Below are 21,656 nucleotides of genomic sequence, written 5' to 3'. Positions count from 1 at the left end.
CGCAGTCACTCTTTGTCCCCCGCCTCCCCGCTGGCTCCCACCATCTACTTTGTGTGTCTGTGAGTCTGACTATCTGGGATTCATAGGAGTAGAATCATGGTGTTTGTCCTTCTGTGTCTGGCTTATTTCACTGGGCACAGTGTCCTTAAGGTCCATCCGTGTTGTAGCAGGCGTCAGGATCCCTTCCTTCTTAAGAGTGAATCATATTCCAGTGTCTGGATGGACCACGTTTTGCTTATCCATTCACCCGTCGATGCTTGAATTCCCACCCTTCATCTATTGCTCATAATGGTGCTGTGAACACGCTGGGCCAGTATCCATTTGGGTCCCTGCTTTCTGCTCTCTAGTATATATACCTAGAAGTGGAATCCCTGGGTCATAGGGTAGTTCTTCTGGAAGATCTGCCGAACTGTTTCCCATACTGGCTGTACCACTTCACATCCCCACCTGTATGTCTTTTTGTATATTGAGAGATTAAAAATAGGCAGAAAAAGGGGCACCTGGCGGGCTCAGTCGGTGGAGCATGCGCCTCTTGATCTTGGGGCCATGAGTTTGAGCCCTGAGTTGGGTGTAAAGCTAACTTAAAAAAAATAGGCAGAAAAATACATTGAAGAGATTCATTTTTTTACATGCAGAAAATCTAATCTCTGTTTTTAACAACATGCCAATCAAACACCATGGAATTTTAAAAAGAATAATCAGCAAAACAGGAGTTCTAGGCTAGCTGAGTGGCACATCCAGGGCTGGAGAGATGCATAAAAAAGAAAATGAAAGCGCACATTAATCTGACTTTTTATTTGGAAGAGAAAAAGGAAGGTGATCAACTGTGAGCAAAATTGTTTCCTGGAGTGTTGTTTTCCCAGGAATAAATGGGGATTGAGGCGATGCTTTGCAAACGAAGAGAAACCCACAGGGATGGATTCTCAGGGCCCTGCAGGGTTGAGGAGCCTGGTGGCAGCAGGAGCCCCAGGAGGAGGGTTCTCCCCTCCAGGCGCCCCCTCCCAGGATAGACATTTGACAGATCCTCAGGGGGAATTCCTTAGTTCTTGCAGGAAGGAAACAGGGAGACAACGGAAACATGAAATTTCCCCTTTCGGGGCCCTTTTAGACCTGAATTCTTCTCCATCCTCAGCAATGAGGTTAAACCGGGATCTTCCAAGCCGTGCGCTGTGGACACTTGGGGTTGGTTGTGTTGGGGGTGTCCTGTGCACCGCAGGGTGTTGAGTGACATCCCTGGCCTCCAGGTTTTGATGCCAAGTGCACCCCCCGCCGGGGTCACAAGAACCACGAATGTCCCCAGACGTTGCCCAATGTAGAGAACCGCTGGGTTAAATCTGTTCGACCAGAATGAATCCCTGGAGTTGCTCATAAAATCAGCACGTTTCGCCGAAAAGAGTCAAGAGGGCCCCTTCCCCTACTGTACAGATGGGAAAACCGAGGCCAAGAATCGCCCAGTCCTAGACCACTGTGACCCACCCAGGTCCCTGCGGACAGCCCATCTGGAGCCACGTGGCAGCAGCACACTGGGCTCGGGGAGCGCTGCTGCGGGTGTCGTGTCCGCCTCTGGTTCAGTCTCCCTAGTCTGATTTCCCCAACGGCCCCCAGGGTTCTCTTTTCCGGGCCGCCCATAGAGGTCTCGAACCCTCAACTTGGCGCTCTCCGCGCTCCAGCGGGTCTCCGGAGCGGCGGTCGGGGGGATGGGCGGCGCTCCGCGGCCCGGTGCGCAGCCTTGTGGGGATTGTAGTCCCGGTCCCGCCCCGGTTCCGTGCCGACCCCGCCCCAGGAACTACGCTCCCGTCGTGCCCCGCGGCGCGGGCGGAGGCGGGGCAGGCGGTCGGTTGCTAAGACTTGTGAGGCGCAGTGCTCGCGTGTGGTTCTTGAGGTAAGCGCGGGGGGCCGGGGGCTCGGCTCTCGCGGCCCGGGCTCCCACGGACGGCGAGCAGGGGTGGCGACGGGCGGGGGGTGCGTATCTCGGCTGGCGGGGGGCGCCGGCCGCGCCCGGCGCGAGGAGGTAGCCGGGGGCATCGGCGCGTGTGCGCGTGCGCGCGGGGCGGCCGGGCCGCGGGCCGCCGCTCCCCGCGCCCGTCGGTTTTGTGCGCATGCGCGGGCCCCTGCGGTCGGGGGTGGAGGCCCCGTACGCCCAGCTGCTTCGCTCGCCCCTCCCCCCGCGCGCGTGCTTGGGGTCACGGCTGCCAGCCCCCTGCCTCCGGGCCGCGCGTTTGCTGGCGCCCTGCCCCTGCAGGCGTCTTCCGCGCTGGTGAACGTGAGCCTCTCCTGACGCTTACCGACAGCGTGAGTGGTCGGGGCTTCTCTTGTCTTGGCCCCGGGCACAGGGCTTCCCTCCCGCACCCCGCATGCCCGACGTTCTCGAACTTTCGTGCACGGAAGGGCCGTGTGGCACGCAGGACGCCCCGCAGTAGAACTCCGTGTAAGCAAGGCGGGAGCTCGTTAGGGGTGCAGATGGCAGCCCCCTGCCTGCCCGCTGGGCCAGGGAGCCGCCCTCGGAATCTGCACCTCGCGCGCTGCGGGCGGGCCTGGGACTCTAGCACTGGCTGTCCGGCTCAGGACTGCCTGCCTTCCAGGGCCCGCTGTGGGTCACTGCCTCCGAGGAGCCCTCCTAGACTGCCCACCACAGGGCGTCGCTGGACCCCGGCCCGTGCAGGGCCTCGTGTGGGTTTCCTTCCTTTCTGCCTCAGACAGCCCTGCGTGGTGGTGTTGGATTCCCATTTCTCAGAAGGGAACGCTGAGGGTGGGGTGTAGGCCGGGTGCCCCGGGTCTCACCCGCAGGAGACGGCGGGCGTCCACACCCAGGTTCTGGCCTGCCTTCCAAATCCAGGGGTGAGATGGGCCCTGAAGCCTGAGTTTACTGGGTGTTGCCTAAAGGACCAGTCTCCAGTCCCTGAATCTGTGCCATTTCCTGACTCGCTCCCAGCGCCTGAGTCTTAGGGAGTTTGAGAGCACCCCGTTTGTGGAGGGGGGCTACGGGGGGCGGGCGGTCCTAAGCTGCCCAGGGGACTCGTGTTCGGGTCCTGTGTCCCCGGCCCACCGAACCCTCTGGGGGCTGCCCATGCAGCTGAGGGCCCCCCTCCTGGCCCAGGGCTTCAGAGGCAGAGGCACTGAAACCGTGAATGCAGACAGGGTGTTGAGCAGGCCGTGAATGCAGACAGGGTGTTGAGCAGCCCGTGGCTGCCACCGGGGGAGCCAGGGATGGGACTGAGTGGGGCCAGAACAGCAAAGGGTGTTGGGGGGGTGGAGGCAGCCAGGTGCCTGGAGCCGGGCTCGATCTGGAGCTCCGGGGACAAGAGAGGAGCCCAGGTGCCCCAGCAGCTTCTGGCCCGCTCCACATCCCTGGCCTGCTGAAACAGAACACTGGTGCATAGACACTGTTTGCCCCTGGGCTGGCACTCCCCTCAGGACGCTGGGGCTGGGCGCCCCGGCAGGACACCGTCTGCGGAAACTGTTTATTCCTTATCTGTGGAATGGGCTCGGAAGGCAGAGTCCGAGAGCTGTGGAATGTCTTCCTGGTTAGATCCTGACTCAGCCTTCCCTGCCTGTGGCTCCGGGCAGGTCCTTCCAGCTCCGAGTTTCACCTTGTTTTATAGAAAGGGGACAGTTCCCCAAGCTCCCTCCTGGGTCATTGGGAGGACACGTGGCGGCTACAGTACCAGCGGCTGTCATCCGAGGCACGGGGCCTTGCTTGGTGTCTGCTGACCTGGCAACTGCCCCGTGTCCTTACCCCTCCCCGCTTTTTTTTAGCAGCTTCACTGAGGGGCAGTTCACCCACTTAAAATGGGCATATCTGTGGTTTTTAGGACATTTGTGGGGTTGTGGAACTGTCATCACAGTCTTATTCCAGAACATTCCACCTGCCTGCCAAAAAAGCCCCATCTCCATTAGTAGTCACCCCCGGTCCCCCCTCCCCAACCCCTGACCCCCATGAGCCCCCTTCCCATCCGTGGAGGAGCTTGTTCTGGACGTGTCACACATGTGGACTTATATGCCATGGGGCCTTGTGTGTCTGGTTCCTTCCCTGAGTGTTGTGGGCTCAGGGTCCGTCCCCGGGGCAGCGCGAGTTGGTGCCTCGCTCCTGCTCACGGCCGAGTGACGTGCCCGTGTGTGGGGACCCTGTGTGTATCCATTGAGCCGTCGAAGGACACTTGGGCCGTCTCCACCTTCTGGCTGCTGTGAACGCTCTGCCGTGAGCACGCGTGTGCAGGCTTCTTTGTGGATGTGTGTTCTCAGTGCTCCTGGGCGCGTAGCTGGGTGTGAAGTGGAGCAGCCGCCGGTCAGACGGTGACTGCTGGGGTTTTTACCCATCCTGCCTAGGAGCCGGCACCCCAGCCAGCGGTGTCCCAGTGGCAGGCTCCTTTACTTGTCGCCTGTTTTGTTTTCATCGGACAGAGTTGTGCTCTCGGAGGGGCAAGTGAGACGTGTATTTTGCTGTGGAGACTGGGAGCTTTTGTGGCGCATGCTTTGGGGTCCTGGGCATGGTGTGTGCTGGGAACAGATTCAGGGCCAGCGCCGTGGACCCTCCTGTGGGTCCTGCCTGGCACAGTGCCGCGAGTGCACCAGGGGCCCTCCACGCCTTCCTCTCCTCGTGGCTGCCACCAGCACCCCTGGTTCTGCGCGTTTGCCAGACTTGTGAGCTCAGGACATAGGGTGGTGGGCGAGGATGCCCGGTGCCCTCCAGCGGACCTGGCTGATGAATACCCGGGGTTCTGTGCGGCTGAGGAGTGTGCTGGGAGGCGCATTGTGAAAGGTAGAGGCCCACAGTTGTCAGATGATTGCAGCCCTTCCCTGTCCACGGGGAGGGCGCAGGACGGGCCGGTCCACTCCAGGACGCCAGCGGGCCATGTGGTCTGGGTGCACGGTGGCGACAAGGATCCTCCGGAATCACGTCGAGGTGACCAGTAATTGAGATCTGACGTTGTCCGTAGCAGTCCCGACCAACAGGGACACGATGCGAGGTACAGACGTAATGTGAAATGTTCTGGAAGCCACCCTTTCAAAAAGTTCACAAAGACACAGGTGAAATTAGTGTCATCACTTGAGCACGTGGTCAACATGAAGACAGTTAACCAGAGCGTTCATGTTCTTTTTGTCTGTAAGGCTCCAAGACCCGGTGTGCATGCTCACGGTGGCACGTGTCACAGGGAGACCAAACTGTCAGTGATGGTTTAAGTTCTGCACACCGAGAGTTGGCAGGATCTGAGCGTGAACATGGAGTGATGTGTTCTCTGTGGGCGGAGCTCTCGGACGAGACTTCAGCTTCCGCACGCTCCTGGGACCTGGCTCCTGGGACCTGGGACGGACTCCTCTGGCTCACCTGGGCCTTCTGCAGCTGACGGATGATGCTCTGCTCCGATCTCTGTCTCCCACAGTCGGAGCCGTGCCGAGGATGGACCCCGCCCCAGGCCTCGTGGAGCCGCGTGCGGACGAGAAGACCGGGAGCCCTGAGCAAGAGCCCGTGCCGTGGCAAGCCCTCCCGGTCCTGTCTGAGCAGCAGTCCAAGGACGTGGAGCTGGTGCTGGCCTACGCCGCACCCATCCTTGACAAGCGCCAGACCTCGCGCCTCCTCAAGGAGGTGTCAGCCGTCCACCCGCTGCCCGCCCAGCCTCACCTTAAGAGGGTGCGGCCCAGCCGCGATGCCAGCTGTCCGCACGCGCTCGAGATGCTGCTGTGCCTGGCGGGGCCGGCCGCGGGTACCAGATCGCTCGCTGAGCTCCTCCCGCAACCGGCTGTGGACCCTCGTGGCCTGGGGCAGCCCTTCCTGGTGCCTGTGCCAGCCCGGCCGCCCCTAACCAGAGGCCAGTTCGAGGAGGCACGCGCCCACTGGCCCACGTCCTTCCATGAGGATAGGCAGGTGACTCGTGCCTTGGCTGGGCGGCTGTTCTCCATGCAGGAGCGGGTGGCGATGCAGGGCCACATGGAGCGGGCTATGTGGGCGGCACAGCAGGCGGCTGCCAGGGGCCTCCGGGCAGTGGGGGCTGTGGTGGTGGACCCGTCCTCCGGCCGCGTGCTGGCCACAGGCCACGACTGCAGCAGCACAGCCAGCCCCCTGCTGCACGCCACCATGGTGTGCATTGATCTGGTGGCCCAGGGCCAGGGCCGTGGCGCCTATGACCTCGGCCCCTACCCTGCCTGCTCCTTCGCCCCAGCTGTTGCCCCCCAGGGCATCCGCGTGGGCTCTGTGCGCAAGCTGGAAGAGGATGGGGACGTGCATGTGGACAGCCTCCCCTACGTGTGCACTGGCTACGACCTCTACGTCACCCGCGAGCCCTGTGCCATGTGCGCCATGGCCCTGGTGCACTCCCGCGTGCAGCGCGTCTTCTATGGGGCTCCCTCGCCTGACGGTGCCCTGGGTACCCGCTTCCGCATCCACGCCCGGCCTGACCTCAACCACCGCTTCCAGGTGTTCCGTGGGGTCCTGGAGGCCCAGTGCCGCCGGCTGGACCCTGGCTCGTAGGCAGCCGTGCCCACTGCCTGCTGGAACTTCTCTGTTGCTGACGGCTCGGCCTCCCCTCAGACTCCACTGGCAGGCCTCCGCCTCTCTCACTGTCGTCCGGGAGGCTGTGATCCCGTGGGTCAGTTTTGGGACGACTTGCGTCTTCCACCCCGAAGTCAGACCACACGCTGTTCCCACTGGTGTGGGCTTGAGCTTTGTGGGGGCCCAGCCTGGGTGGGGGGCTAGGCACTCGGACTTCCTTCTCCACCTACCTTTGGCCCAAGCCCGAGATTCCGCTGGGACAGGATCTCCTTTGTCCCGGTGTCAGAAAGCGGCACTGCTTGTGAAAATAAACAGCCCCAAACCAGGTTGGAGTCTGCTGACAGAGGCAGGGGACCATGGTGGCCAAGGGTACCTGGGTCGGGTGACCACTTCTGCCAAGGTTTGGGGTTTGTACACGGCAAGGGGAGCTTCTGAGCCAAGTGGGGGAAGAGTGCCACCTGCTCCCCCACCTGCGGGGGGGGGACTCCTCTCTGCCTGTGTCTTGGGTCTGGAAGGGTGTGGCTGTCCAGTGGGTGTTTACATGAGGGTGTAGCCTGCCAGTCGGGACTCCGTTCACCAAAAGGTTTCTTCTAGTCGTCGTCCTATTTGCCATCCTTCCCAGAGGGCCAGCCAGGGGTCTGCACAGAGCAGTTAGCAGTAGAACCAGCGTGGGTCTGTCTGTCTGTCTGTCATGGGGCCACTGTGGGGCTCAGTTCATCCCTGCTCTGAGCCTCCCCTTGAACCCTGGGGTTCTGCTCCCAGTCCATGCCAGCGCACGGGCGCAGGACAGCAGGGGCGGGGGGGGGGATCTGACCACAGGCCGGTGTCGTGGACGGGCAGTGGGGTGGGCTGTGAGCCCACCAGGTATGTGGGCGCTGGGCTGGGCTGGGCAGAGAGGGTCTCCTCGTGGGGGTGGGGGGAGTGGACCCTGGGAGCTCAGTGTCACTGGAACCTTGTCGTCTAGACAGTGTGTGATAAAGCTGTCTGTAGGTTCCCATCCCAGTGCCAGTGCTGGCGACAGTGAGACCCGGGTGGGTGCTGGGCATGGGCGCATGAGCCCGGCTTGTATCTGGAGATGGCAGTGCCTACCCACAGAGCCCTCAGGGAACTGGCAGAGTCCCCCCGCAGGTATACGTGTTGTTGGCAGTCTGCTCTACGGGGCTATTCTGTGACACCAGCTCTCCTGGTTCCATGTAGGAAGGGCCACTGGGTGCCAGGGGTGTCTCCAGCTGCCTCACTTGGGTTGTGGCGAGGTCGTCAGCTCTTCAGGCTTGCAGGGTAAAAGTGCAGACCAGAGAGACTGTGTGACTGGTGTAATGTCATACAATGGTGAGCGCAGACCCAGTTCTCGGTGGTTCTGAGGAGGTGCTCGGAGCTGTTCATGGATAGAGAGGAAGTTTGGGGGGTTGGGAGGGACAAGGAGGCAGGACGAGGAGGTGGGGTTGGGCCCATGGGGTCCCAGGAACATTTTGGTTCTGGCCTGGTGTGTGGTGGGGCCACAGCCCAACCCCTGCCCTACCAGCACAGACGCTGCCCGGGGGGCTCCGAAGGCTGCAGATGGGGTTGGCCTGATCAGTTTGGGGCTGGCTTTCGGGACCAGAGCACAGACACGCCTGGGGGTGGCCTGGAGGTGAGGACTCCAGCTGCGGTTGCTGCTGAGTGTGCAGCTGGGGTCGGCGTCTCCCAGCGGCCTTGGGGACCTCCTGACTGTGGCTGTCTCCTCTCCAGGTGGCTGTAGGCTTCTGCCCCGCCCAGTTGTCACAGCGGAAATGTCTGGTGAGTCTCACCCAGAGGCCCTGCGGCAGGGATCCGGCTTCTCTGTTCCTCTGGGAAGTGTCCCCTAGTGGCCAGATCCAGCGGGGGACACACCACTCTTCTCCCATGGAGGGTGTTGGGGTCACTTCCTAACTCTGAGTCATGTGATAGGTGGATGCCAGCTTCCATGGGAGTCGTTGGCCTGGCCAGGCTTTCTGCCTTGGGGCCCATTTGGTCGTGGACATCACCGTAAGGGGTGAGGTTTGGGCATCTGGGTTCATGCCTACACGCATAGACGACACTCTCAGTCTCTCACGGGTCTGCCCGCCTTCTCCTGCTCGGAAGGAGGGGTAGAGTGTGCAGGTAAAGTGAGGTGGGCCTGGGGCCCCAAGGCCACGGCGAGGCGCCGGGAGTGCACACTTCCACCCACGATGGCCCCACGCCTCTCCACCCCTGCATCCTGGCATCCACCCCGGCCTTCAGGTGGAGGGCAGGGTGGGGCTCTGGGTGCCTGAGGTCAGCCAGGTGGTGGTGGCACTGGGATTTCAATTCTGAGTTCTAAGTCTGCGTAGAACATTGCCCTGGGGCTGTTTATCTACCAAGAAAACAGGGTTTCAAAGGGCGTGTGATTTGGCGGCGGGGGCCGGGGTGGGGCGGCCGGGGGATGGGGGGGTGATTTCCACCTCCTTGTCACAGCGTGTGCTAGCAGCCTGACCACTGGAAGCATCACCCCGTCCTTGCTGTGGGCAGCAGGAGGGGTGGGGGTCAGACGTCAGGGAAGGGGAGTGGTACCAGTGGCCAAGGGAGCAGCAAGGCTAGGGGCCGGGGGCCAGGTGGGGTCCTTGCTGGGGCCTTGGGCAGGAACCTTGAAGGGTAGTGACCAGTGGCCGTGGCATGGGGGCTGTGAGTCCATGCGGGGAGGCCCTTCTCCCACATCTGATTGTGGAGGCTCAGAGCTAGCAAGTTCACAGTGGGATCTGCTCCCCTGTCCGCTCGGGCTTGGGACGCGCCGTGGCTTCGTGGATCAGGTGGTAAATGCCGGAGGCCCCTCTGTGGTGTGGCCAGTAAGGTGTGGTCTGCCTTCACCTGTCTGCCCATCTGGCCCCTGATCGCCCCGCTGCCTCTCTATCAGCTGCCACTCACTCCGAGGCCCTCCCCCGGAGCCCACTGCCTCTCTTCTTCGCTTTCTGGAGTATTTGTTTAAATACCGACTTTTGTAGTGAGGGCTAACCCGATGACTCTTTTTTAAGTGCCTCCACACCCAGCATGGGGCCCAGTGCAGGGCTCGAACTCAGGACTGAGAGATTGAGAGCTGAGTTGAGATTAGGAGTCAGATGCTTAACTGACTGAGCCACGCAAGCACCCCTGGCCCTCCTCTTAGAGCACAGCTAACCAACCCCCGAGCACGCACATCCCTGTTGCGCCCCCCGCCCCCGACACAGCATTTTCTGGCTCGCCATACTCGCTCCTTCGTTGTGATTATTGTCAGTCTCCCCCTGGCAAGGAGGGCAGCCCCCTTCTGTTTTCTGTTTATGGTCTGGGCCTCCGAGGTGCTCAGGACATGTGTCCTGCCACAGCGGTGATGTCGTTGAAAGGCCGAGGGTGGCACTGACCATACCGTGCTGCAGGCTAAATCCTGTCCCCAAAAGACACGTTCGATCCTCACCCTCGTACCTGTGAAACGGTTTTATTTGGAAGCAGGGTCGTTGCGTGTATAGTTAGTAAGGAGGAGCTCACACGGGAGTGGGGTAGCCGTAATCCAGTGACAGGTGTTCTCATAAAGACGCGCAGCGGAGATGGCTGTGTGCCACCAAGGCAGGCGATGGAGCCACGCGGCCACACGCCGAGGGATGCCTGGAGCCCCCGGGAGCTGGGAGAAGCAGGAAGGACCCTCCCCTGGAGCCCCTGGAGGGAGCGTGGCCCTACCACACCTCGACTTCTGACTTCTGGGCTCCCGGACTGGGAGAGAATGAAGTTCTGTGGTTGAAACCCCCTGACTGGTAGAGCTGCCCCAGGAAGCTCCTGCATTCACAGGGCCAGAACCTTCTCTGGAGTTGGGAGTTGACAGTGTGCGGCTGTGCCACCAAGTCTGCGTGCCTTCTGTGGCGGCTCTTAGGAGTCACCACAGCGGAGCGATTTAAACCGCTTTTATCTGGGGCACCAGGGTGGCTCAGTTGGCCAAGCGTCTGCCTTCGGCTCAGGTCATGATCTCAGGGTCCTGGGATCGAGTCCATGTTGGGCTCCCTGCTCAGCGGGGAGTCAGCTTCTCTCTGTTCTCCCCTGCCATCTCCTTCTCCCGCTCATGCTCTTTCTCTCTCAAATAAATAAAATCTTTTAAAAAAATAAACCACATTTAAAATAAATAAAATCTTAAAAAAAATAAACCACATTTATCATCTCATGTTATGAAGTCAGAAGTTCTAAAACCCCAGCATGGGTAGACCCGGCTCCTGCCTCTTCCTGGCCTGAGGGCCCCCCCCCCCCCATCCTCACCGCTAGCAGCGCAGGGTCTGCCCGTCTCTGGGCCTCCCTCTCGTGAGGACGCTGGGTCCCCCAGGAACCCGGGGTCACCCCCACGGGGCCTTGACAGCATCACCTCTGCCGTGAGGGGACACGTCTGCAGGTTGAGGACAGGGATGAGCACGTGTTTGGGGCTGTCACTGAGGCCCCCTGCCTGGTTTCGTTCCCTGGTGTTTTCTGTCCCTGCAGAAAAGGAGAACAACTTCCCGCCGCTGCCCAAGTTTATTCCCCTGAAGCCCTGCTTCTACCAGAACTTCTCCGATGAGATCCCCATCGAGCACCAGCTTCTGGTGAAGAGGATCTACCGGCTGTGGCTGTGTGAGCCGCCGGGGCGGGGGCGGGGGCGGGGGGCAGGGCCTCCCTGCGCCACTCAGACCCCGGCCTGGACAACCCCCACCACAAGTTTGCCCCGTCCTCCGGCGAGAGCCCGAATTTTGGGCTGAATCTCACCTAACACAGTGATGTCCCCTGAGCCCTCCTCTGGCTCCATGATTCCCACGCTGACCAGTGCCTCGGCCCAGCTCTCCGGGCGGGTGGGAGGGGTCCCAGCCTGCTGCCCTCCGGTCCCCGCTCACACTCCTCGCCCCCCTCCTCAGTCTATTGTGCTACCCTGGGGGTCAACCTCATCGCCTGCCTGGCCTGGTGGATCGGTGGCGGCTCGGGAGCTAACTTCGGCCTGGCCTTGGTCTGGCTGCTGCTCTTCTCCCCTTGTGGCTACGTGTGCTGGTTCCGGCCTGTGTACAAGGCCTTCCGGTAAGTTGGGGCATGGGGCGGTCTGCACCTCTCGTGGGGCCTTGGGGAGCTTCTGGTGCTCAGCGCTGGGAGGAACCAGACACCTGACCATGTGCGCTCGGGGCCTGTGCCCTGGCCGCGCCTGTCCTCTGGCGCACATACCCAGAACCGTTGTGTTAGGTTTATATCCAGGGACTGCAGACTACAACCAACTATAGCCTGTTGAGTCTTTTAGTAACTAAATCGAGAGACACTTCACATATCTGCTCACCTATTCAAGTCAGTGTTCCCAGTGTCTTCAAAGGGGTGTGCGGCTATCACTTCTGTGAAGTTCCAGGACATTCCGTCACCCCCAAGGCAGCCCCATTCCCATCAGCTGTCACTCCCCAGCCCCCACGAGCCCCCTTCCCGTCTGAGCCTGTTCTGGACGTGTCACACACGTGGACTCACACACGGTGGGGCCTTCTGTGTCTGGTTCCCTCCCTGAGCGTTGGGGGCTCAGGGTCCGTCCCCGGGGCAGCGCGGGTGGGCGCCTCGCTCCTGCTTGCGGCCGAGGGACGCTCCTGCGTGTGGGGGACGCGCTGGGTGTAGCTATACTGGGTGTTGGCAGCTCTTGGCTTTTGTGGACATTCACCCCTAGCTGGCCCCTTGTTAACTCAGGAGCTGCTGTGTTTGCCCCTAGATGGTTCCCAAATCCCGGGCTCTCAGAGTCCCGCAGACAGCGTCCCTGAGGCCCTCGGAGAGAAGAACTAGAAACCCACGTGTCTGCTGAGGCTAGATGGGGCTGTGCCTCCAGGTTCTGGGCACTCAGGCAGCCTCTCTCAGGAACACATGGAGCGTGCTGACAGCCTGGGAGTGGTCCTGCCTCCTGCCGCCCTCGCGGTCCTGCAGGCCCTGGCCTCCTTCAGTGACCTGGAGGTGGCCTGCACCACAGCCCTTCTGCAGCTGTCCCATGTCCTCCGGGGAATGTGCAGAACACCTTAAATCTGCGACCCGTCTTCTCCCCGGGTTGACCTGCAGCAAAAATGTGAGTGTAGTCACTCACACGGAAATCTCTCAGACCCCTTTGCAGCCAGGAGTATGCCCGCACAGAGTTTTTCCAGAGGAGCCGTGTCGTGGCCCCACTGTGAGCATAAGTGTGATGACGCTTCCGGGTTGGTGCCTCTGTGGGGAGGGCGGCAGTGACGGCTGTTCTCTCTTCCTCTCTAGAGCCGACAGCTCCTTCAATTTCATGGCATTCTTCTTCATCTTCGGAGCCCAGTTTGTCTTGACCATCATCCAGGCGATCGGCCTCGCGGGATGGGGCGCATGGTGAGCCAGGGCCCCGGGAGCCCGGGCCGCAGCGCGTGGGTGTGACGTGCCTTCACTGTGGAACGGGTCGAGCCCGAGCCTCCCAGGGCACGAGAGAAGGCGCATGTGCCTTTGAGCGCATGAGTACTCCGGGTGGCGCTGGCGGAGCTGGGATCTGCTACCCATGCCCACCCAGGGCCTGCCCATGAGGGTCCTGCCCGGGACGGGCTCCTGGGCCATCTGGGAGGCTGGGAAGTGTGGCCTAGGGATGTGTTTGGGAGCAGAGGCTCAGCGAACAGCAAGAGGTCCTCCCCAGGACAGCTGCTTATGACCCTGTTGTCGAGAGAGAGCCAGTCTTCTGTCTGTTTTTAAGGTTTTAGATCGGTTCTGTGGCTGCCGTCGCAGATGACAACAGACTTAGTGACTTAAGTCAGACAGACTGACTTCACACTTCTGGGGTCGGGAGTCTGATGTGTGGGCATCACGAGTCCAAAACCCAGGGGCAGGCAGGTCTAGTCCCCCCGGGGCCCCAGGGAGACCTGGCTTCTGCCTCTTTCTGGCCCACGGCCCCTCCTCCATCCTCACCTCCAGCAGCGTGGGGTCTGCCCATCTCTGGGACTCCCACCCTCTGCCTCCCTCTCGTGAGGACCTCGTGAGGACGCCGGGCCCCCCGGGAGCCCAGGTCATCCCCACATTGGGGCCTTGACAAGGTCCCCTCTGCTGCATGAGGGGACACATCCCAGGTCCCATGATGAGAATGTGGGTGCCTGCGGGGCTGCTGGCTGGCTGCGGGTCATGTCTTTGGCATTAAGTGTCCTGTGGGCGACATCTGAGCTGCTCATGCGTGTGCTCGGCCTTGTCGGTGCTCTAGAATCCTGTCTCTGCTCAGCTGTGCCCTGTGTGACCTCTCGGTTGGCATCCCTTGGGGTATTTGTGGCCTCCCGAGCCTGCCCCTCGGCTCCTGCCTAGTGTCTGTCCCCTTTACAAAGTCTGCAAGTCACCTTCTGCTTTCATCTGGGATTGTTTCCAGAAGAGCCTCCCAGAGTCTTCCCGGTGTTGCTTCCTCACCCACTGGTGAGCAGATGAGCTCTGCATGGACCCTCGGTATTGGGTTTCTTCCCGGCTGATGCCCTCCCAGATCTGGGTCTGGAGGGCCAGTGAGGGGCTGTCTTGGGGTCCCAGGTGCGGGATGTGCCGGGAGGACCCCAGGGCTCAGCAGACGGTCGTCCCCACGGCCGTGGTTTATACAGAGAGAGGATAGGAAGCAACATGAGTTCAGGACAGCGGTGTGGGGGTGGGGGCGGGGATGCCAGGCACGAGCTTCCAGAGTCCTCTCCCGGGGTGCCCCACAGGACGCACTTAGTTCCCCAAATGAGACGGGACTGCGTGTGTGAGGTGTGGTGTCCAGGCGGCTGGCAGAGACCCAGCGCCAGGTTCTCTGCGGGGGTCGGTCTTGCGGGCTCCTCTGTCTGGGTCAGGCCAGGACCCCAACTCCGGGAGGGGAGCAAGTGCTCAGCACGAACCCCATGTCTGCACGGACGGTTCAGGGACTGAGCCCCTCACCAGAGAGGGTGCCGGAGTCCGGTTCCAGACGCCATCGAGGGCCAGTCTTGCGAGCCGGCCTCTGAGGAGGGAAGCCTCAGGTCTACTGTACCAGCTCTTTTCTGCCCAGTGCCACCCCAACCTGGTTTCCACACTGGGCGAGCATGGTGTGCACCTTCCTCGGGGGCCAGCTTGCAGAAAGGGAACATCAGGAGTTTCCTTTCCCTGCTGGAGTGCAGGCCAAACAGGGCAGGGGACAGGTGACCAACCAGCTGGTGAGCTTGGGCAAAGAGCTGCTCTGAAGTATTTTCCTCTTCTGGAAAATCAGGAGGAGGAGGGCACAGCACCTGCGGTCGGGGCTGCAGGCCCATCTGTTCTCATAAGAGGCTTGTCAAGGCTCTCGTTCTGTCTCTAGGCACTGGGCCCGCACGGGTGGGGCGGGGCCAGCAGGGGGGACCCCTCCTGGCTCTGCCTTCTTCAGTGTTCCCGTGGGTCGACGAGATTCCACCGAGCCCCTTGGCCTCCCCAGGGCTCAGTTCAGGGAATGGGCACCCCAAGGTGCTGTTCTGCCAAACCACGTTCCCTTTGGAAGCCCAGCCCAGGGTCTTCTCGCCTTCCTGGGCTCTGGTGGCCAGCAGGCTCCTGGCCCACCGCCAGGGGGCGGATAGACTGCGGCTGGGGCCCAGCGGGTCTCTGCTCTTGGCCTTCCTCATGGGACATACAGCAGCCACCAGTGTGGTTGCCCTGAGGCTTCCCCGAGCGGTCAGGCTCATCCTCAGAGGGGATGCTCTGGGGTGCCTGCGTGCCGTCCGCGGTGCCCAGCTGGCCCAGTGTCGTGCAGGTCACTCGCCACACGCTCCAGATGTGCGTCATCTCCACAGATGGTACCCTGGGAGCCTGGGAAGGAAAAGAATTTTCAAGACATATAAAAATATTCTAAGTTCGTATGTATATGTATGAGACCGGTCCTGCTTCACACCTGAGAAACCAACCTGAATTCCTTTATGCTCTCTTCTTGCTTTTTTAAAAAAATTTTTGAAAAGATTTTATTTGAGACAGATAGCGTATAAGCAGGGGGAGAGGCAGAGGCAGAGGGAGAAGCAGACACCCCACTGAGCAGGGAGCCTGATGTGGGACTCGATTCCAGGACCCTGAGATCATGACCTGAGCCAAAGACAGACGCTTCACCGGCTGAGCCACCCAGGAGCCCCTTAAATTCTTGCTTTTTAAGTGGGCTTTCTAGGGGTGCCTAGCTGGCTCAGTCAGTGGAGCGTGCAACTCTTAATCTCAGGCTCGTGAGTTCCAGCCCCACGTGGGGCGTGGAGCCTACTTAAAAGTTTAAAAAAAAACAAAACTCCTTAAAATTTATTTATTTCTAAGTGATCTGTTTTGTGAGTGGGTTTACGATTACACTCACAGCGCGCAGCCCAGGATGACCCCCGCTGGGGGCAGCAGCTGCGTTTTCTTGGCCCTCACCTGGCAGAGGTCAGGGAAGGTGAGACCATCTCCCCAGAGGAGCAGAGGAAGCTGGAAGAAGATTTGCAAGTAGAGGCTGATCGTATGCTCTGGCCTCCCATTTCTTTCTTTTTTTTTTAAGATTTTATTTATTTATTTGACAGACAGTCAGTGAGAGAGGGAACACTAGCAGGGGGAGTGGGAGAGGGAGAAGCAGGCTCCCAGCGGCGATGCCTGATGCAGGGCTCGATCCCAGGACTCTGGGATCACGCCCTGAGCCGAAGGCAGACGCTTAACGACAGAGCCACCCAGGCGCCCCTGGCCTCCCGTTTCTTTGGGGTCTCTGGTCTGTGCCCCAGGCGTGTGTGTCCACCAGAGGATTCGGTCACTTGGAGCCTGCCCAGTTCGGTTCCAGTTCTCCTTTGGGCAGAAGGGACCGCCGAGCAGCTCCCACCCCTCCTCCTAACTCTCCAGCCCCTAACTGCTCGGACTGCTCACTGCAGGGCAGGACCTCGAGAGAGGGGCAGAGAGTGGGAGACTCTGGGGACTGGGCTGAGCCCGGGGTGCGGGTGCCGACCTCTCCCTGCAGCAGGGAGACGGTAGGAGGGAGCTCCTGGGCTGTGTCCCTGGAGACAGTGAGCAACTGAGCAGCCGGGCACCCCCTTCATGGGGTTTTCCTGGGGCGCCCGGGGGGCTCAGTTGGTGAAGCGACTGCCTTCAGCTCAGGTCATGATCCCAGGGTCCTGGGATCTAGCCCTGCATCGGGGTCCCCCTGGTCTGTGGGGAGCCTGCTTCTCCTGCCCCTCCCCCCTGCTTGTGCGCACGCTTTCTGTCTCTCTCTGTGTCGAATAAATAAAACATTAAAAAAAAAATAGGGTTTTCATGTTGGACCACCTTGGGGTTTTCAGAAAGGTGCAGAGATAGGACAGAGTGTGGCCGTCAACGCCTGTTGGCATCCAACACCACCGGGCAGTGCCGGTGTGGCCTGCTGTCCTGACGGCAGGCGGTCGTTGGAGCCCCCGCGTTTCCACAAGTGTCCTTCTGTTCAGGATTCCACGCGGTGTTGAACTACGTTTTGCTTCGGCAGTTTGTCCAGATGGGATGTGCTCGCTTCTTCGGGTCGACCTCTCTCTCAGGCCCCCCCAGCCGTCTTTCCAGTTGATTATCAGAGAAGTGGGCTCGTCATCCTGCTCTTTCCTGCGGTTCGGTTTTTGGAATAAGGGTTTTAGTGAGCTGCACGTCACGGACCAGAAATTCACTCTTTTACAGTGGACAGCTCAGTGGTTTTAGTGCATCCACAAGGTTGTTCCACCATTGTTTCTCTCTAGTTCTAGAATGTTCTGTCACCCCCAAAGAACTCACCCCCATCAGCCATCACCCCCTCCCCCGGCCCCATTGAGCCCTCTTCCCGTCCGTGGAGGAGCCTGTTCTGGACGTGTCACACACGTGGACTCACATGCTGTGGGGCCTTCCGTGTCTGGTTCCCTCCCTGAGTGTCGTAGGCTCAGGGTCCGTCCCCGGGGCAGCGCGGGTGGGTGTCTCACCCCTGCTCGCGGCCGAGGGACGCTCCCACGTGTGGGGGACGCGCTGTGTGCTTCCACCCATGCTGCTGGGCATGGGGAGGTCTACATGTGCCGCCCTTGTTAGCGTGGCTCCACGTCTCGGGTGTGCGCCGGCTGCGGGACTGGTGACGCGGCAGCTGGGTTGGCCTTCCGGGGAATTGCCAGACTCCTCAGATCGTGTATCTCTGCTCCATCTTTTCACATGCCCTTTTGTCCTCTCCCTGGTTCCAACCCTGCGAGCTCCAGGCTGAGCAGCTCTGCGGGAGCCCCTGGCGCCCCCTCATCCCCTCCTTGAGCCCTGTGTTCCGTCTCCAGGCCTCCTCATCCTCCCTGCTCCCCGCCACAGACACCTTGGCCTCTCCCTGACACAGATGGTTTGCAACAGGCTCCGTTGTCCATCCAGTGGTAGCTGCCGGAGGCCAGTTTGTCTCCCGCCCTCCCTCGAGCCTGAGTGCGGGCCTGCTGGGTCGTACGTGAGACTCTCCGTCCTGGTCGTGCGGGGAGGCCGGTCTTGTGCAGCAGCTCCCTGTACCGCGTTCCTGCCTGTGGGTGCCTTCACGTTCCCCAGAGACCACAGGCCTCAGTCGGGGACCCCGCCCGCCTGACTCCTCTTTCCAGGGCCCCAGACCTGTTGGGAGGATACTAGTCCCCAAAGTGACAGCCCCCCCCAGCAGAGCCAGCGCTTCATCCCTTCCGGGGAGCCTCCCACCACCCAGCACCTGCCTGGGCCCTCCAGCTGCCTGGCTCTGCTTCATATCGACTCCCCTGACCCGGCTGAGGCTCCCTCCCCGGTGGCTTTTCCAGCTCCCCCAGGCTGAGTGGGAACGGATGGCAGGTCTGTCCCCAGCGCCCAGGGGCTCCTCCGGCTGCCCCCGCATCATGCAGTTGGGTGAGGAGGACACACAGCTTCCCTCTTGTTCAGAGCATAGCATGGCCTCCGGAAGACGCTTTCAAGAAACCCACGTGTGCTGACTGCACCCCAGTACTTGCCTTGCCACCCCAGGCATGAGCCCCAGAGACTCGGGGCTCGGGCTCGTGCATGCTGGGCGGCCGCAGGTGCGTCACGGCCCCGGTGTGGGGCGTGGCAGGGCTCCCGTGGGAGCGGCTGGACGCGGTCTTCTGCGTCTTGGGGTTGATGCTCCCGCAGGGCTGCAGGTGGCAGTGCGTGTGTGGCTGTGGGGGTATGGCTGGCCAGTCTGTGGGTCTGTAGCCACATGGCAGGCTCTTGGAACACAGGGACACCCGCCGAACAGCCGTGAAGCCTGAATGCAGCACGTGGGTTAGTTAGTAGCAGCAAACTAGTGCTAACTTGCTAGTTATTACACATCCTTCTAAGTTCCCGAAGCTCGCGCCGTGTGTTTTCATTATCTGCTCAGAAAAGTAGAATCTCAAAGTACGGTTATTTCCCACCTCTCACCCCAAGAGGCAAGTGTGGGTGTCCGTGTGCGCATGGGACAGAACGGGTCTTGTGGGGTCTTGCTGTACTGACTCCTCTTTAACTCTCTTCCCCTCTCACTTCCTCAGCACTTCCTCGCATGCCGTCGAGTGGCTGTGGCCCTCCAGACGTCTGTGTCCTTTCCAGCTGGTGAACACTTAGGGCACTCGCGGCGTTTCATGGTGACCAGTAATTCTGTGGCATAAATTCTTAGAAGGAGGAGAGCTGGGTGCAAGAAATGAGCACGTAGGACTTTTTGTAGATAACTGCCACTGCCGCCGAGGGACGTGCTCCCACCAGGGCAGGGCTCCTCTCCTCAGCCCCTGGCACGCACCGCACTCGCCCGCATGGCAGGGGGACACAGAGACCCCGTTCTAACGTGTGTTCCTTGTTGCTGGGTCTGAACATTGTTTCATGTATTCACCGCCCCTGCAAGTCCACCTACCAGTTTCCCATTTCCTTGCTGGTCGTTTATTTTTTCTTGTTGATTGTTGGCGCTCTTTACATATGGGGGATGCTGGGCCTTTGTTTGGTAGACGTGCTGGCACCCATGTGCTCTCTTGCCCCTTGCAGTGGTTGGCTGGCGGCAATCGGGTTCTTCCAGACCAGTGTCGGGGCTGCTGTGGTCATGCTGCTTCCAGCCATCATGTTCTCCATGTCAGCTGCCATGATGGCCATTGCGATCATAAAGGTGAGTCCTTCCGGCATCTTCCCGTGTGTCCCGTCACCTGAGCCCCTGCACTCTGGGGACTTGTCTCATCCCCGTTTCAGGAGCAAGAGACCAAATGTCTGGGAATGAGCTGACCTTTGCTTGGGCAGGCTTGGGAAAACAGCATGGTGTGGGCTGACGATGACCACATCTGCTTTTGGGGGCACCACTGCCAGAGCCCCCAGCACGTGCGTGGCCCAGGGTGTGCTCCACGCTGCCCGATGTGGCCACCGCTGGACGCTTGCTGCCACATACGGTTAAATTCACATTAAGTAAAAGTAAGCAAAACTGAAAAGTTGGGGCATCCACCGCACCCCTCATCTCAGGTCCTTGCTGGCTGCATTGGGGCTGCTGGGCCGTCCCCACCATCACGGAAAGTTCCCGTGGGCAGTATGGCTCTGGGTGCTTGGAGACTGTGGCAGGACTCGCACTGCAGCCACGTGGAAGCTGGTGGGCGACCGTGGGCTCTCCCGGGGATGAATGCCAGGCCTGCAGCCCTCAGGTGCTGGTCAGAGGCCAGAGCCGTGGATGTGCATGGAGTCCCCGCGGGCATTGCTCCAGCGCTGCGGCTCCAGCACGGGCTGGGTGGTGGGCCATGATTGGAGTCTCTTTAGCCTTTTTGCCACGAGAATCTAGCTGTTAAAGCACGTTTCCTGGCTTCCGTGGGCTTTCTCCCCCTGCACCTGGCTGTCTGGGCAGACAGAAGCATTGTTCCACACCCTCCGTATGTGCACCCCAAATGCTTTCAGCTGTGTGGATAGTCGGGGTGGGGAGGGCCCGGCAGAAACCACGAGCGTGTGCGGAGACAGTGAATGAGTCTAAACATGGTTCCGGAATCAGGTCCATACAGGGGTTGACTGTTTCCAACCAGGGACTTTTGCTCAGCAGCAAACATCTTAAATTAGAAAGCGAATACTAACTTAAATGCCTATAGAGCTAGAAAGAAAAGATTTATGGTCACAAATAGAGTGTGTTCAGGGCGCCTGGGTAGCGCAGTCGTTAAAGCGTCTGCCTTCAGCTCAGGGCGTGATCCCGGCGTTCCGGGATCGAGTCCCACATCGGGCTCCTCCGCTGGGAGCCTGCTTCTTCCTCTCTCACTCACCTGCTTGTGTTCCCTGTCTCACTGGCTGTCTCTCTGTCACATAAATAAATAAAATCTTCCCGATGTGGGACTCGATCCCGGTACGCCGGGATCACGCCCTGAGCCGAAAGCAGACGCTTTAACGACTGCGCTACCCAGGCGCCCCTAGAGTGTGTTCTTCCTGAACAAAGAGATGACCCCTGTGTCCGTCCCCAGGAGCAGGCCCAGGGGCGGGATGTGCCGGGAGGACCCCAGGGCTCAGTAGACGGTCATCCCCACGGCCGTAGTTTATACAGAGAGAGGATAGGAAGCAACATGAGCTCAGGACAGCGATGTGGGGGTGGGGGCGGGGATGCCAGGCACGAGCTTCCAGAGTCCTCTCCCGGGGTGCCCCACAGGACGCACTTAGTTCCCCAAATGAGACGGGACTGCGTGTGTGAGGTGTGGTGTCCAGGCGGCTGGCAGAGACCCAGCGTTCTCTGTGGGGGTCGGTCTCGCGGGCCCCTCTGTCCGGCTCGGGCCAGGACCCCCGACTCCGGGAGGGGTGCAGGTGCTCAGCACGAACCCCGTGTCTGCACAGATGGTTCAGGGACCGAGACCCTCGCCGGAGAGGGTGGCTGGAGTCCGGTTGCAGACGCCATCGAGGGCCAGCCTTGCGAGCCGGCCTCTAAGGAGGGAAGTCCCAGTCCCACCACGCAAGCTCTCTCTTGCGTACCCCCCCACTCCCACCAAGAGGGGACGGAGAGACAGATATTTAATAGTCATGTGGGAGAAGAAAGATCCCTGTGAGAAACGGGGAAAGCGTTCAGCTTCATTGGTCATCAGGAGCATCGAGTTAAAATGCCATTTTTCACTTGCTGAGTTTTCCAGAACTTGTAGAATTTCCAGCACTGGCCCATGTTCCCCAAGGTGCAGTGGGGGGTCAGTCCTTCCTGGGGGTCTCTGCCTAAGAAACCGTGGGCCACGTACAAGGCATGGGGTGCGAGTGTCAGGCGCGCGGCCCGAGAGTCCAGCCCCGGAGCTGGGGAGGAGAGCAGCGCTGGTGGCACACGTCAGCAGCTGGGAGAGCGGGGGGGGGGGGGGGGGGG

General features: G+C 60.7%; 2 protein-coding genes across 5 annotated transcripts in view; both read left to right on the top strand.

Moving 5' to 3' along the window:
• The first annotated feature begins 1,788 nt into the window (after positions 1-1,788).
• Positions 1,789-6,811, top strand: ADAT3 (adenosine deaminase tRNA specific 3). Of its 2 annotated transcripts, none has more exons than XM_040629725.1 (2): positions 1,789-1,882; positions 5,382-6,811. In XM_040629725.1, exon 2 carries the CDS (start codon positions 5,399-5,401, stop codon positions 6,464-6,466), a length of 1,068 nt encoding a protein of 355 aa, XP_040485659.1. In that variant the 5' UTR covers positions 1,789-1,882; positions 5,382-5,398; the 3' UTR covers positions 6,467-6,811. The 2 variants fall into 2 exon arrangements, with proteins under 2 accessions (XP_040485659.1, XP_040485658.1); XM_040629724.1 differs by having other exon boundaries at positions 1,791-1,882; positions 5,110-6,811.
• Positions 1,800-21,656, top strand: part of SCAMP4 (secretory carrier membrane protein 4) — a 20,462-nt gene continuing 605 nt past the window's right edge. The window contains exons 1-7 of one of the 3 annotated variants that reach the window (XM_040629737.1): positions 2,164-2,292; positions 8,216-8,263; positions 10,952-11,080; positions 11,359-11,515; positions 12,704-12,805; positions 19,352-19,469; positions 19,814-20,437. In XM_040629737.1, coding sequence (XP_040485671.1) covers positions 8,257-8,263; positions 10,952-11,080; positions 11,359-11,515; positions 12,704-12,805; positions 19,352-19,469; positions 19,814-20,086 — 786 coding nt within the window. In that variant the 5' untranslated portion in view covers positions 2,164-2,292; positions 8,216-8,256 and the 3' untranslated portion in view covers positions 20,087-20,437. The other 2 variants (XM_040629736.1, XM_040629738.1) reach the window with 2 other exon arrangements.

This window comes from Ursus maritimus, unplaced genomic scaffold (assembly GCF_017311325.1).
Source record: "Ursus maritimus isolate PB19 unplaced genomic scaffold, ASM1731132v1 scaffold_14, whole genome shotgun sequence".
NCBI lineage: Eukaryota > Metazoa > Chordata > Mammalia > Carnivora > Ursidae > Ursus > Ursus maritimus.
The sequence above is the reverse complement of the archived record's forward strand: the minus strand, read 5'-3'. Positions and strand labels throughout refer to the sequence as shown.